This window comes from Sitophilus oryzae, unplaced genomic scaffold (assembly GCF_002938485.1).
Source record: "Sitophilus oryzae breed Bouriz unplaced genomic scaffold, Soryzae_2.0 scaffold_461_pilon_pilon, whole genome shotgun sequence".
In the NCBI taxonomy this organism is placed as follows: Eukaryota; Metazoa; Arthropoda; class Insecta; order Coleoptera; family Curculionidae; genus Sitophilus; species Sitophilus oryzae.
In genome coordinates this window covers 25,486-42,513 of record NW_022147042.1, presented here as the reverse complement: position 1 = coordinate 42,513, position 17,028 = coordinate 25,486, and the positions used below count along the sequence as shown (strand labels likewise).

The 17,028-nt window shown below is 33.8% G+C and overlaps 1 protein-coding gene across 1 annotated transcript in view; it reads left to right on the top strand.

Moving 5' to 3' along the window:
* Nucleotides 1-267: 267 nt before the first annotated feature.
* The window catches only part of LOC115885858 (T-cell leukemia homeobox protein 3-like), a 36,197-nt gene continuing 19,436 nt past the window's right edge, over nucleotides 268-17,028 (top strand). Inside the window, 3 exon segments of the mRNA XM_030904881.1 lie at nucleotides 268-304; nucleotides 2,390-2,590; nucleotides 2,593-2,614. Coding sequence (XP_030760741.1) covers nucleotides 268-304; nucleotides 2,390-2,590; nucleotides 2,593-2,614 — 260 coding nt within the window.

Genomic DNA, 17,028 nt, shown 5'->3' with positions numbered 1-17,028 from the left:
TTATTTTAATTGGGTGCCCCCATTTTTTATTACATACTTACATTCTATGTCAAATTTTATGAATTTTGATATCAAACACTCTATACCTAACATTAATCGTTTTTGAGAAAAAAAATATTTAAAATTTCTGGACGAAAAAAACTGCCTGTAAAAAATATGTGTATAGCCTAAACGTCAAATTTAGTGATTACCACAGCCACTGTGTCATAAAGAGAAGACATGCGCCTATCTATTTCAAAATTTAAATTGTTTGAATGTCATATAATAATGGCTGCAGCTGTCATGGAATTGGGCGATAAAAGAAGTATCATAAATCATTTTTTTCAAATGGAAACCCACTTTTTTTATTTCACTAGTGAAAAGGATTTTCAATTCGTTACTTTTTGACTATACATGTTCCTGTACCTAAAATGAATCGTTTTTAAGTTATTTAAAATTTAGTTTTTTCTTGATTTTGACCAGTAGCCTATGACTTTAAACGTCAAGTGATGTAAATCAATAGATCTGGCTATATCATATTGTGACACTTTGTTCAGAAAGCAATATGTTATCGATCATCATTTGGAAGCCAACTTTACGTTGTTTTTTTTCAGGGTTGATACAGTATATTATCAATATAATTAATATCAACTATTAGATATCACTAAGGAGCGAAAATACGAGACATATTTTTATAAATACACTTTTTAACTTTTTTAAGTTTTTTTTATTTGTTAATAAAGCTTAGAAAATTCAAATAATTTGTTTTCTGACAGATGGAAATAAATTGTCTGACTTTTGACACTTAATGTCAAAGGAAGCTAGATAAAATCAAAGAAAATATACGTTTTCAGACTAAAATCTTAAATAACTTAAAATTATTTATTTTGGTATAGGAACGTATAATTAAAATTAACAGATGTAAAATCTTCACTAGTGAGGAAAAAGGAATGAGGATTTCAATGAAAAAAATGATTTATATTCTTTAATCGCTCAATTCCAAAACAGTTTCGGCCATTATTATATTTAATTTAAAAAAAATTTATTTTGAATGAATAATATCAATCGTTCTCCCTTATCATCACAATAGCTGTAGCAATCACTAAATTTGACTCTGAGGCTATACATTTTTTTTAAATAAAAAAACTTTTTTTTCTCAAAAATATAATTGAGATATAGAGTGTTTTAACATCAATATTCATAGCATTTTTCTAGAGAATTTAGAGGTATGTAATAAAAAATAGGGGAACCCATTTAAATAAGAAAATTTAAAAAAAAAAAAAAAAAAAAAAAAAAAAAATAATGAAAATATTTAATCGATAGATCTCGATAATAAAATATCGATCTAGACATATTATTAGTTCTACTAATACGCTCAGCCTGGGACACCCTGTATATATATCATTGCTGAAAAATTCTTATATTTAACATTTTTTTGTTCATTTTGTTTGGAAAATTATAAACTTCAATTGAGATTTTTTAAATTCACCCCGGGAAGGGGTGAAAAATATAAATAAGTTCTTTTTTTTTCAAATTTTTTTTTTTTTTTTTTTTGAAAATGTTTCAATAAAAGTTGTGTCCTAGCTTCTAGCATCGATTAACTTTGATTTAAGCAAATAAAGTATAGAGACCATTTTTATGTAAAATGGAACGCTCTACAACTTTTATTTGAACCTATTTTTCTAGTTTTTACTGTTTCTCCGAAATTTCGAGAAAATAATTTTATTTATTTATTTCAATGAATTCAAAAAAATCTTTTACAATTCTTTTTTACATCTTTCAAAGTAACTTCAAGTTTTTACCAAAACTTCGTATTTGAAGGCCTATTTTCTTGCACTATTATACTGTGGGACATTTTAAGATCATATTAAAAAAATATATATTATAAAAATGTGTGGATAACTTACTACTATAGCAAGACTTATTACCAAGGTAGTGAAGAAATTATGGCCGTATTGGAAATTCAAAATATCTGAATACTTCCGAGGATATTGGAAAAAAAAATATTGTAAAATTGTTATATTATTACTATTTTTAAACACGTTAGAACATAAGCTTTTCTTTTGATTTTAATTGTCATATACTTGTGAAGTGAGATTTTATTAAAAGTAGCGCCCTCTGTCTCAAACTTAGCTAGTTCTAATTTTAAAAATATGAGTGTTCACTTCTCTCGGTACAGATATAAAAAGACGCTCTCTAACTTATTTTTTTCTATTTCACTAGCTTCCATCGGAAGTTTTTTTCACATTTCACATTTCATCGGCTTAACTACTTCATATTCTTTGACACTTTCTTCACTATTTCATTTTTCTCAAAAAAAATGTACCGATTCTCTCTTAACAACATTTCGTTTTTACTTATATAGATAGTTCCAATAACAAAAAACTGATTCATGTTTTCTTCTTTACAGCCACATTCCCCATGACGAGGCGAATAGGCCACCCCTACCAAAACAGAACGCCCCCTAAACGGAAGAAACCCCGAACGTCGTTCACCAGGTTACAAATCGCCGAACTAGAGAAACGGTTTCACAAACAAAAGTATTTGGCGTCGGCGGAAAGAGCAGCCCTAGCGAAAACGCTGGTGGCTGATGCTCAGGTGAGACATTGGTTTCCCAAAACAGAACAAAATGGAGGTAAGAGAGGTTTTCCAAATTATAAAATTACATTTTTCAGTAGTTCTCTACATTTAGTAAAGCTAATGTCAACTGACAGTCTGTAAACAGAGAATATAGTCTGTAAACTTTGAACTTCTGTAGGTAAACTGAAACTTCAGAAATGATATGTGTTAAATATTGTTTTATACCTTGAGAAGGACCTGAGTATTTCGCCACTGATTGTAGATTGTATGGGATAATCATAATAATCAACCCGACCCCTTATAGATCTTTTGTGTCTTCCTTTCTTGTGTAATAACAAGAAAAAAAAAACGTCTTTATTGTACTTGGAGCTATCGTCTTTGAGGTAGAGGTTTACTGGATGTTGTTAATGTCTGTCGGGAGCAAATAAAGAGCCTCAGAGAATACTTTTATACCAAGAACAGCCACCTTTTCTTCACGGTGTCTTCAGCTGATGTCAAATACACCCCTTTGAACCTCAGTAGTAAACAATATGATGCTTTTCCAACTCCTACACGATCACTAATAAAATAGCTACTTGGGGAGCCAAGGAGTTACACGGACGGTACCCAAATGATCAACATCACATTGAAAAGGCGGCGTCATTGCACTGGTCAACATTGGGTTATTTCTACCCAGAAACCGAGGGATTCATAGTGGCTATGCAAGACCAAGTAATTCCAACACGCAACTACCGGAAACTCATCCTAAAGGAGAACATATCAGACAAGTTACCGTAGATGTGATTCTAGGTGAAAAATAGAGACACATTTTATCAGGGTGCAGTAATCTGGCGAGTACAAAGTATCTGGAAAGACACAACAGAGCCGCATCGATCATCTACTTGGAAATCCTCAAACAATTCAACATTGACCGAGAAATCTAAGAGCCCTACTACAAATATCATCCACCACCCATAGTCGAAAATAATGGTTCAAAATATACTGGGATGAAACAATCTTAACAAATAAAACCGTTAGAATTAACAGACCGGACATCACGCTTAAAATATAATTAAAAACGAGTTTACTAATTGTCATTTCTATTCCTAACAAGAAGAATATACAAAGCAAGTTTAAAGAAAAAATAACAAAGGAATATCAAGGATTTGGAATAGAAATAAAATATATGGCAAATGGAATCGGTCCAGGTAGTCCCCTTGATTGTTTCAGCCATTGGAATTATCCCGGTCAACCTGAAAGAACAATTAAAGTAATTCGAATGCCACAGAAATGCCACCGCCTAATGCAGAAATCTGTGCTGCTTGATGCTGCCAACATTGTTCGTTCGTTTCTAGGTGATTAACAATAGCACCTTGTCTTGTTCCCATGGACCGATAAGGCAGCTTTAAACCTGCTCTGAGCAGTGAAAAAAAATCGTCTTTATTGTACTATAAAAAAGATATTTACAATTTGTGGGCGAAGTTTAGCTGTAAGCTATTCTACCACTTAACCCAAGTAGTTATCCAAAAAATTAACTCCTTGTCACAAAGATATAAACATTACTTTTAAAGTTTGTTCCATTGGCCGACATACAACGAACACCAAATTTGGGTACGAATAAAATGATAAAAACAATGCCAATGGTTTAAAACCTATATATGTATATATATTAATCGGTTTAAAACGTTCTACGTCTTCCGATGTCATCTCTCCATGCCTGTCTGTCTCTCCATGCATCGTCTCCGAGAGCTCTTTCCTCCATAAAATTGTTAATGCCATCCAGCCAACTTCTTCTCGATCTATAACCGGTTTTATTTTTTCTGCAAGTTTCCAGTTTATTATTTCCGTTGGGATTCTTATTTCTGCCATTCTTTGGACGTGCCCCTGAGTTGTCTGTTCTTTCTCTCGTCCACTATTGTATGTTTAACTTCCATAATTTCTCTTATGCGTTCATCAGTTATTCGTTCGAGTCTTGATTTGTCTGCTGTTCTTCAAAAATCCATCTCTGTAGCTATCAGCATTCGTTTTGTTGTTTCCTTAATTGGCCACACTTCACCGCTGTATGTTGTTATACTCTTGATGATGGTTTTATATATTAACGATTTGTTCCTGTTGTTCATGCTTCTGTCCCACAGTATCTCATTTAATACCATGATAACATTCCTTCCAAGTTGGTTTTGTTCTTTAATTACTGTATCTAACAGTCAATCATTTGTGAAAACGTATGTATGACGGTTTAAACATACAGGCCCACATTTTCCAATGGTTCTTTACTTGTACACAAATTGGTCTAACTATATAAATATTCAATATTATATAAAGGTACACTAACATTAATTGTTATTTCATTTTAATTTTCTTATTCTATATTTTTTGTATTTTCTTCATAGTGGAAAGTTTACGACTTTGTTTTAAACAGTGACGCTTAAAACTTCAAATATCAATCTACCTCGGGGACAAATCCGGTAAATAAATTAGGAGACAGGCTTTTAGCTCTAATAAGAATTTCAAACGTCTTCAATCAAACTCTGAATAGAGGGGCACTATGAAAATTTAAAACCTTCAATCTGTCCATTAGTCCAATGGTTTATTTTTTCAACTTATTTCTAAATAGTATATTAATTGGTACGTTATCACAATAAATGATTGTACATTTTATTGTCGTAGAAATATTATCAAGAAACAAGATGATATCAAATACCGGGTGCATCTCAAAGTGGCTCACCTCTACTTTTGTTAAAAAACTAGGTTTGGTATGTTAGAATATGACATAAATTAGACGTTGATTGACGTATTCAATTGTTTCCAGTCCTTCCGGTTTCACCGGCAATGACAACAACTTTATTTTAAATGGGTATTTTTTTTTACTTTATTCGATAGAAAATGTCACTCTAGATATAATGACATATCATATGTCAACATTTTCGCATATGGTTATTTAAGAAATTATAATTTACAGTTCATAACGAAAATTTAACTTGAAATATAATATATAGTGTGGTATCAAATTATTCGTAAAAATCTTTTTCCAAATAATACTAATGAGCCACCCTCGTTTCATTTGAAAAATTGAGATATGATTAAAATACGATTGAGCATTTTCTAACTGGCCAGGACAAGACACTAAAACATTAGACGATCAAATATATTTTTCCAAGGCTCCTTGATGGAGAATTAGTGTTTTTTAACATAGCCATGGCATTGTAGATTGAATTTTAAATTACAATTTTTTATTAAGCGAGAATGTCAAAGTTGATATATGATATGTTATTCTTCTCAGAATGTCATTTTCTATCGAATAAAAGAGTAAAAAAAAATACCGGGGATGCCATTTAAGGTATCGAAGTTGTAGTCATTTCCGGTGAAAACAGAGAAGTGTTTCAAAATACCAGAAAACACCAATCAATCTAATTTGTATATCTAACATACCATACTATTTTTATCTAAAAAATAAAAGTTTTTATCTGTCAATTATAAGAGGGAAAACGAAATATTGATATCAAATTCATAAAAATTTTGCAAAGAATCTAAAATTATATTATAAAATTTTTTTTTTTTTTTTTTTTTTTAAATTTGAAGGGTATATTTCGAGGTTTTGGAAAATTTTATAATTTTTTAGTGAAAATTATAATATTCTGAAAATATGGCGAAATATGTAGTGGATTAAATCTACAAGAAAGAAAACACAAAAAGCCAAGTGTGGTTCTCAAAATATAAGCAAAGTCATTTTTTAAATTTTCAAGGAAAATAACTCGGATATTTCGGACTTAAATATTTGAAAAATTGGTCAAGTGCCAGTCGAACTCGCGCACGAAGGGTTCCGTACCATTCATTATCTATACAGCATTAGACACTATATTAATATAAACTTTTTTTTCCGATTTAGCTGAAGAAAATTTGAACAAGTAATTAAAAATGAAGAGAAATACATTACTAAAATTGTATTAACCATACAAATATGTAAAATATGTAAAATTAAAAAACGATTAAAAAGTCGCCTTGACTAAGATTCGAACCTGCTTTACTACGGCTCCAACGTCATAGCAACGTAAAGTCCTAACGCTGTAACCACGCGGCCACCGAGAACTTGAAAGATTCTATGTAAAATTTTACTAAAAGATAATGTTTAGTGAAAGTACTTTTTATTGATAAACATTTATTTAATTTGCTTTTTAGTATTTGTTCTAGAATTTAGAATTAGAATAAGTGGGAGGGGGGTTAACCTCTGCGACCTTAGAGATCTATTGTGTCCCCCTCTTTGAGTTATAACTCATCATACAGTCCCAGGACTTCCTGCGGAGACCCGTGTCCCTCACAGTCGAGGAGCTACGACCCAGGCCGGGTAGACGAAACGGTAGCTTGTGTCGCCTGTTGGGTTTAGAGGTAGGAGGCAGGCTCCCGACCCTTGCTAAAAGAGGTGGTAGCTTGTATACCACTTGCGGAGGATGGTCTCACGCAAGTGTCAGCCACCTCTCCTGTAGTTCTCTTGGGTTTGGCCCCTTGGAACTTCCATTGTTACTGTTCCCAGTGTCGCTAGGGGGTTTTCCCACAGCTTCACCGGTGATGTATTTATTACTATTATTATCAGATCTCATAGTGTTCCTATGAGTCGCTAGGGATAGTCGGTGCACTTCTACAGAGCCCAGCATGTAGAAGTAAGGGGTAAAATACAATGGGGTGCCCCTCGGTGCCCCAAGGTTGTGGCTGTCCGTAGCCCCGCCCGGTATCGTTATATGTCTTTGTGCAATTCCCTGGCCACGACACTACAGTCAGGGACAAGACGATGAGTGAGATGCTTCTTAGATCAAGCCAAGTGCTAGGGGGATTCCCCCAGCACCTAACCAGGAGCTCTACCAACGACAAGGCCTTGCATCTCCTAGGGGATGAGTATTTGTTCTTATAGCGGCAACATAGATACATTAGCTGGCCATACATATAGAGGTTGACCTGTCGATTATAATTGATGATCGATCACTAATGAAATAGCTGCTTGGGGAGCCAAGGAGTTACACGGACGGTACCCAAATGATCAACATCACATTGAAAAGGCGGCGTCATTGCACTGGTCAACATCAGGTTATCTCTACCCAGAAACCGAGGGATTCATAGTGGCTATGATAGACCAAGTGATTCCAACACGCAACTACCGGAAACTCATCCTAAAGGAGAATATATCAGACAAGTGCCATAGATGTGATTCTGGAAGTGAAAACATAGAACACATTTTATCAGGGTGCAGTAATCTGGCGAGTACAATGTATCTGGAAAGACACAACAGAGTCGCATCGATCATCTACTTGGAGATCCTCAAACAATTCAACATTGACCGAGAAATCCAAGAGTCCTACTACAAATATCATCCACCACCAGTAGTCGAAAATAATAGTTTCAAAATATACTGAGATAAAACAATCTTAACAAATAAAACCGTTAGAAGTAACAGACCGGACATGACGCTTATAAATATAATTAAAAAAACAGTTTTACTAATTGTCATTTCTATTCCTAACAACAACAATATACAAAGCAAGTTTACAGAAAAAATAAGAAAGTATCAAGATCTGAGAATAAAATAAAAATATATGGCAAATGGAATCGGTCCAGGTAGTCCCCTTGATTGTTTCAGCCATTGGAATTATCCCGATCAACCTGAAAGAACAATTGATGCTAATATGTTGTAATCCACTAACGCAGATTAAAAATTCGCGGTTAATTCTTAGAGATCGATCCGCCACAGGGAACACCGGGCGTTAGTGGGCGAAAGCTGTAGATTTATCTACCGTTTGAATCGAAACTGAGGAATTTCGAATTCGCGAAAGTTTTGTATACGGTTTGATAATCGGTGGTATAACAAGTATGCCTAAAACGTATGCTTTAAAATGTTTTGTGGAAGGCAAAAAGTAGCTCTGTGTTGTGGAATGATTATTAATATGCAAATAATGAAAGTAGTGCTGTAAAAAGGAGATGTTCAAAATGGATGAAAAGTTAGTTGCTGAAGAAAAAGTTATTTCATAATATTCTTAAAAGTTTTTTTTTTTTTTTTTTTTGTTTTAAAAATTATTTGAGAATGGATATTGGTACGTATAAGCTTTTGTTTAGTTTAGTAAGAAAGGGTCTCACAAAGCAAGATACTCTAATGAGAGCAGCAATAGAACCAGAGGACCGGGTAATGGCCACCCTTCGTTTTCTTGCAACGGGAAGATCATCTGAAGATCTAAAGTTTTCAGTCGGAATTTCTGCACAGGCGCTTTGTTATATAAAATATATAATTCCGAAAACATGCGCCATAATATTTTAAATAAAATAAAGTCTTTGAACATACAACACATTCAGAAGACATGTTGACGACCTTGTCGCACTAAAACTTTTCAAATATTTATTTAAGAAATGTACAACGGCGGATTTAACTGGTATGGTGTAAACTAACATTCAAGTCTGGACCGGTTAAAACTGGCGCGCTCCTTCCTATTAATTAAAAAGAATAACATGCCGGTTTAATCTGCGCTGTTCCAAACCCACAGATCAACCCCTGTATATGTATAGCCAGCTATCTGTAAAATTTCAACTGTCTAGCTATAACGGTTCATAAGATAGAGCTATGTGACAGACGGACGGATGGACGGACGGATGGACAGCGATGTCTTAGTAATAGGGTTCACGTTTCTACCCTTTGGGTACGGAACCCTAAAAACAGTAAAGGGAAAATATGCTCCTTTTTATCGAGCTCTACCAGCCCTTATAAAATATTTGCATTTATTTAAGATTCACCCTGTATATAAGTCGCGTTTTTGCACGAAATAAATTTCCAATTATACCGTAAAAAACGAACAACAGAAGAAGGGACATAAGTATAATTGAAGATACTATACGAGCATTAAAGTTTAAATACTTTATAATCAAACAACAATAACATAAAATCCAATTTAACCACACACGGGGATACGGTCGCGGCAGTACCCTCGTTTTTAAAAGCCGCTTTTTTCCGCTGGCCGTGGCGCCGTTCCCTTGTCGGACACGGTACGTCCATTACCGGACTCGGTAATTACAAGTTCTGCGTGGAGAGTGAGCTGCTGGACATGAGCACATCGTCTCTTTCGTCCTTTCTCTTTTTAATTGTCGACGGTTAAGCCATGTTAAGCGGTATTAAATTGTGTTGATTGGATGACGGATTTAGACCACCAAACTTTGTAATCCTGCTTGAAAAGAATTTTAGGGTTGTCGCCACTGGAAGAAAATTCACTGAAAAAAAAAAAACAGTGTAATTATTTCGTATTTGAAGTGAAACTTACCAACAGCTATTAAATTGAAAAATTTGAAGAATATATTGTTATGAATGCTTTTAGGCAACCAGTAAACTAAGGAATATACGAAATAATATGCATGTACTGATTTCTTCAAAAAATCAACAACTATGAAATTATGAACTCTTCCCTGACACAAACGGCACATTGTGAGACAGAAAATTGTAGAGAGAGAAACAAGCCCATAACATAGAATACAACATTTTAATGAACAGTTTCCATAAAATCAATAAAATGAAAAATATACGAAATAATATGCATGTACTGATTTCTTTCGAAAATCGACAACTATGAAACTATGAACTCTTCCTGACACAAACGGTACATTGTGAGAGAAAATTGTAGAGAGAAAACAAGCCCTATAACATAGGATACAACATTTTAATGAACAGTGCTTTCCATAAAATCAATAAAATGAAAAATATACGAAATAATATGCATGTACTGATTTCTTTCGAAAATCGACAACTATGAAACTATGAACTCTTCCTGGACACAAAAGGGTACATTGTGGGACAGCAAATTGTAGAGAGAAACAAGCCCTATAACATAGGATACAACATTTTAATGAACAGTGCTTTCCATAAAATCAATAAAATGAGAAATATACGAAATAATATGCATGTACCGATTTCTTTCGAAAATCGACAACTATGAAACTATGAACTCTTCCTGGACACAAACGGTACATTGAGACAGAAAATTGTGTGAGAGAAACAAGCCCTATAACATAGGATACAACATTTTAATGAACAGTGCTTTCCCATAAAATCAATAAAATGAAAATATAAGAAATAATATGCATGTAATTGATTTCTTTCGAAAATCGACAACTATGAAACTATGAACTCTTCCTGACAATAAACGGTACATTGTGAGACAGAAAATTTGTAGAGAGAAACAAGTCTTATAACATAGGATACAACATTTTAATGAACAGTGCTTTCCATAAATCAATAAATGAAAAATATAGGAATATATTATATATCGTATATTTTCTTTTTGCATACAAAAAAAAAAAAAAAAATTTGTATTAAAAAAATTGTCCTGAAATTTCAATTTGTAAATATCTACCTACATAGAAAATAAAACAAATATGAATTAACCAACAATTCTAATCTATTAAAATACAGTACTCTAATCTAATACCTGACTTTACATAAAATAATAGTTTACCCAACTTTTATTACGTCCAACATGAGTTTCAAATACACAGGGCCCTAATCGTTCCTGAAAGCAATATTTTTTTAAAATTCGATATTTTTTTTTTTTTTTTATTTATTATTTCAGTCACTTAAAAGTTAATTTGTATTGAATAATTGCCTACCATTAAAGCAAATTTGGGTTATTATCCTTGATGGGCATATTCTGTGTATATGTTACGCTCAATAGTTGAATTCGGGCAATGCCCGAAAAAATACGCAAATCTAGTTTTGAGCAAGGAATATTTCCCAAACCCGAAAAACCAACTAACCAATGAATTAACAGCCTCCAAATAACCACACTAACCAACTCGCCAAATAACTAAACCAATCCAACCAAAAAGTGTAACTAAAGTAACTATACCGCATAAAAATTCTAAAATAGATAGGTCAGGTGATCGAGGAGGCCCATGCAATTAGTACACCTCTTTCTATCCCTGCGTTTGTATAATTATGATATAAATGGATTTTTAAAATTTCTTTTCATTATGAAGGGTGGGGGTGGTGTGTCAGACTGAAAGTCATGTTGGAAACCACTCTATTGATGCGCGTATCTACACGCTTTTCTTCATTTGAAAATTCATATTTACAATTTTTGTTTATTATAATTTACAAAGTTTAGATGTGACAGCTTAACATTTCTGAGAGCAACGGCGATTGAAATTGTTCCCATGACTAACTAAGTGAAATTGTTTAAAATTATAAGAATTGGCTATAACTCCGAATTTTTCGAAGAAAAGACATTATAGCTTATATCACTAAAAAGCTTTAAAAAATGGCGCGCTTTACGAAATCATGGCCAACTATGGTTTCCATTTAAAAAACATATGTTTGTGTCATATATCAAAATTACAGGCTTTAGAAAAAACGGAGGACACGGTCTCATTAAAGATGTGATTATCTACAACTTTATCTGAAAACTTTTGTCTAAAATAGCTTATAATGGAATTAGAGACAATTTTTAAAATAGTTGAAATTTGTTTTTTCTTTGAAATATCTAGTAAGCCATGAACTTTCTCAAAATCTGAAAGGTGAATATTTATGACCCCACAAAACTGCAATTCTTTTCCCATTTAACCGACTCTCTATCTCCAGTAGTTTCCGAGATACCCATAGAGAACATCGTAGGAAACTCTTCACTCTGTATAAGTCGGTTCAGAACGTTCTACGACGTTTTCCGACACCTAACCTCCACTCTTCTCTATTTAGCCAGAGATTATCAGGTATTTCTCTATTTTCTAGTTCTTGGTCCACACCCTCCCTCCAGCTTCGTCGCGGCCTTCCTCTTTATTTCTGCCTCAGGTGTCCCCAGTAAAATTTGTTTTGGTATTCTGTGATCGGGAATTCGTTGCACTTGACCAAACCATATGAGTTGTTCTGTTCTTATGTCGTCCACAGTTGTGTGTTCTACTCCCATAATCTCTCTTACTCTGTCGTTGGTTATTTGTTCTCTTTTCGATTTTCCAGCAGATCTCCTCCAGCAATCCATTTCAGTCGCTAATAGCATGTTCTCTGTTCTGCTTTTCAACTGCCATTCTTCGCTTCCGTAAGTTATTATGCTTTTCACTACCGTATTATATAAATATGTTCTTCTTATTAGCTTTAGAGGTTCCTTGATCCCACAGTACACCATTCAACATAGCTATTGCCCTCCTGCCTTGCATTATTAGATCTTTTATACCCTCATAGAGTTTTCCATCGTTAGTTATTTTTAATCCAAGATATTTGTATTTGTCACAGTTTTTTATCACGCTTCCATCCTAAGACTATGTTCTCTTGTGGCCCCCTACAGTCATACATTCAGTTTTGGTGATATTTACCTCCAATCCCCATTTCTTATACTCCTCATCAGCTTCCTTGCCATATATTCAAGGTCGTCGTGATCTTGGGCTAGGACTATCTGGTCGTTCGCAAAAAATAGGATGTACAGGTGTCCTCATTTATTAGGGGATTCCCATTCCTCTACACTAAAGCATCCATTTTTTTTAGTGCTTGTTGCAGTTATATTTTGAATAGTATAGAAGATAGGCAACATCCCGGCTTGAGGCCTTTTTGTAATTTTTTATGCTTCCTGACAATAAGTCTCGTATTTTTATTCAAGATTATTTTTTATACAAGATGATAAAATGATATTTTAGTCGATCGACCGAAAATATTAATTAGAAAGGGAGACGATAATACAATTTTATCAACTTGTATAAACAATATTTTTTCCATATGAGTTACGTTTTAAAAAAATATTCAGAAATTATTATTTCAAGGAATTTATTACGAGTAAAAAAAAAAAAATATTGTGCTGGTTGGCGTTGGTTTTCATGTAATTTGACAAATAAATAAAGCTGTCTTTAGTTGTCGTTTTGAGTCAATATTTTTAATTCTCTTTCGTGTCGATTGTTGATTGAATTGGAGCCAGAAATGGCTCAAAACGAAATAAGTAAATTACCAACAGATATTCAGGCTGAGGCGACAAACGCCATCCAAACTACTTATTTAAATCCCGAATAACTGATGAAAAGGAATACAAAAATTTTCAAGAATGGAAGCAATTAAAAATGTGTGAGAAGAAATAAAGTTTTTAACCTTTCCTCGTTGTTAAAGTATGATTTAATCTACCCTTGCGGTTAAAGTGCTATTTTATCTATTTTTTTATATATGAAAGTACATTATTAAACTAAACAGATGAATTTGCTTTGAATTGATTTTCCAAATTGCGATGATGAACTGCTTTTGAAAATGTTTCCTATTTGTGGCATACTCTTTCCATTTTGTGTCAAAAAACATTCATTGAAGAACTTGAAAATAAAACATACATCAGCCACCCTGTACAAAAGATTATTAAGAAACGTTCCGGAATAAAATTTGATATTCCAAAATAAAAATTTCTCAAATAAAGCTCTATAAAATTTTTAAGAACGAATATAGAATTCCACAAGGTACTCAACACCTCCCTAACGCTTCAAGACTGAACACCCAGCGGTCTGCCCTACACCCCGAATCCAGGGCACATATAGAGCCTCTATTTGACAAGGGATATCCCTATATCTCTCTCTGGGTGCCGCTACTATAAACGGGGCTCTTCCTCTGTCAACCGCGGCTTAAAGTCCTTTTAATAATTCGCCACCTTCAACGGAACCTATCATTTGAGAGGGTCGATGTTTTATTGACTACCCGTAGAGGGGAAGCTATTCGCTATTCACTTGTGTGTGTGTGCGTGTTTTTGTTTTTCGTCGATCGGCGTTTGAATAAAACAACGATCGAACCCTTTTCTGGCTTCGATTCGATTTGTTCCGATCTCGGTGGATTTGGGACGTGAATTTTTCATAAGCCTTTGAGGAAGAGAATAAAAAAGGTTACTGTTTGGTGATCTATTTTTCATTCCTGAAAGATTGAAAGATATATACAAATTTACTCTGTTGGCTGTGATTCATTTTAATGATTATTTTTTGTTAATACTACATACCTACAAATACAGCTTGTAAGTGACCATAAAAGGCAGTTAGACTCTTATTAGCTGAATACACACGAATTGAAAAATGTTCCAGTGATAACCCATATGCACGTTCCTGGTAAATTTGTTAATTTTTTAGCATTAAATATGTAGCACTTATAATAACTTTTACCCTCAATTTTATCTGAATCACTAAAAGTACTTGAAGGAAATTATAATAAATCGAAAATATATTTCCATATTTCCATATCTATCACATGTTATCGCGAAACAAGCAGAATCGGACCTATGTTGCTATATGAAAAATGAATCTTATTTTTGCGTGAAGAATCTCCCCACCAGAGATGGCACTTTTTTGCAACATCCTGTATGCAAATAATAAGAATCACCAATACATTCTACTAGTTCTTCATACGAAAGGTTTTCATGATTATTTTAGTGAGATTAACCCGAGGGGTGTCTCACTCGAGTAAAAAATGTACACGTACTGCCAAAATATCCTTCCGCTGCTAAGCGACTGCCAACGTCTATGAAGAAGACTGCTGTGGCTGCCATGTAATTGTATAGGTGACTGCCATAGGACGCTGCTTAAAGACCTTGTGACTGTAGCGACTGCCAGAAAATGTATGTAATTCCAATGGTGAGACACCCCTCAGTTGTTCTTTATGCACGCTATATCAAGGATGTTGCAAGTAGCCGACCATTAAAATCAAACTGTAAAGGAACATTTTCACTACGAACAAAGTTAATCGGTCGTCGTGTAAAATGTTTCGCGCAATAGTTTGATTAATGGTCGATTCAGTATTAATAACATCCACTGGAAGCATAATAATGATTATCGAAATTATCTATTAATTATGTACGACCTGTGGCGATCGCTTTAACGATCGCCAACGATCTTATAACAGTCTTCCATGGCGATCATTAACCTGCTGATATTTAACGACCACGTGTACATTGCAGTCGAACACCCTCGGGGTCACCAAAATGTCATGGCTGCTCGTATAATTCAATGAAATGTATTAATTGATTCGTATTGCATGCAGAATGTTACAAAAAGATAACCATCTATTGAAGATTCTCACGAAAAATAGATTCATTTTCATGTAACGTATAGATCGATTCTGCTGTTCATTACTATAAGTGTTAGAAGTCTAATGTCTTTCGATTTATTCTCCTTCCAATGCACAGTGATTCGAATAAATTTTGAGGTAAAGAATTATAAGTGCTTACCTCTTTACAATGCTAAAAGTGTCATTTTCTTACCGAAATTTTATTATATCGTTATCACTGGAACATTTCAGTCGTGTTATTATTCGGCTAATAGTACAACTGTATTTATGGGTATGTGATAACAAAAAAATAATCATTAAAATAGTCATAACGAAATACAGAATATCGTCTTTCGGGGAATGAAATGAATCACCAAACGTAACGCACTGATACTCTTCTCGGGCTTATGAAAATTCGTCTACCGAGATCGGGCAAATCAGTCGAAAACCAATTTCGTCGTTGTTTTATTCAGCATGCGATGTTGGCACAAAAGAAACACCTGAAGTAATTCCTGCAGATGATCAACAAAACATCGACCGCAAATGATAAGGTTCCATGGCGGTATTAAAGGACTTTAACCGTTCAATGGCGGCATAGAAGAGATATGGGGTCACCCCGTCGAATGGAAGGCTATGGTGAGGGTGAAGCAACCAGCGAGGTCGTTCGGTCTTGGCGACCGAAGATTGAAGTACCGCGATGAAATTCATTGGATGTAAAGAATAGGCTTTGTTGAAATTTTGACTGGAATATATGTTATTCGAACAACTTATAGTCTTTTGTGCGGAATTTATTTTAGGTAACATGTTTTATTTTCCGGGACTATTTCAATGGTGTTTTTGACACAAAATGGAAAGAGTATGCCACAAATAGGAAAACATTTATCAAAACGGTTATCGCAATTGAAAATCAGTCAAAACTGAAATTCATCGTTTGGTTAATCTTTCTGCTCATAGATAATAACGCCGCGAATGAATTAAATACTTTAACGAGAAAGGTTAAAAACTTTGTTGCGTTGCAATTGCTTTCCATTCTTGAAAATTTTTTGTATTCCTTTTCATAAAGTTATTCGAGATTTAAACAGAAGTAGTTTGAATGTGATTTATTCAACCTGAATATCTGTTGGTACTTATTTCGTTTTTGAACATTTCGCAACCAATTCAATCGGCAATCATTTGAGAGGTAAAAATATTGACCAAAACGACTTTGACAAGAAGATTTTAAGCTTTATTGTTGTCGAAATTTGAAACAACATATTATTCTGTCTTTTACCTACCAGTGTTTTTTTTATTATTATAATTTCTGAATATTTTAAAACGTAAACTCACTATGAAAAAATATTGTTTTTATGCAGGACGATGTGCATTATCATCTCGCACAATTAATATTTTCGGTCGATCGACTAAAATATCATTTTAATAGATAACGTATAAAAATAATCTTGAATAAAGCCACGGACAATGTCGGGAAGCATAAAAAGTACCACGGG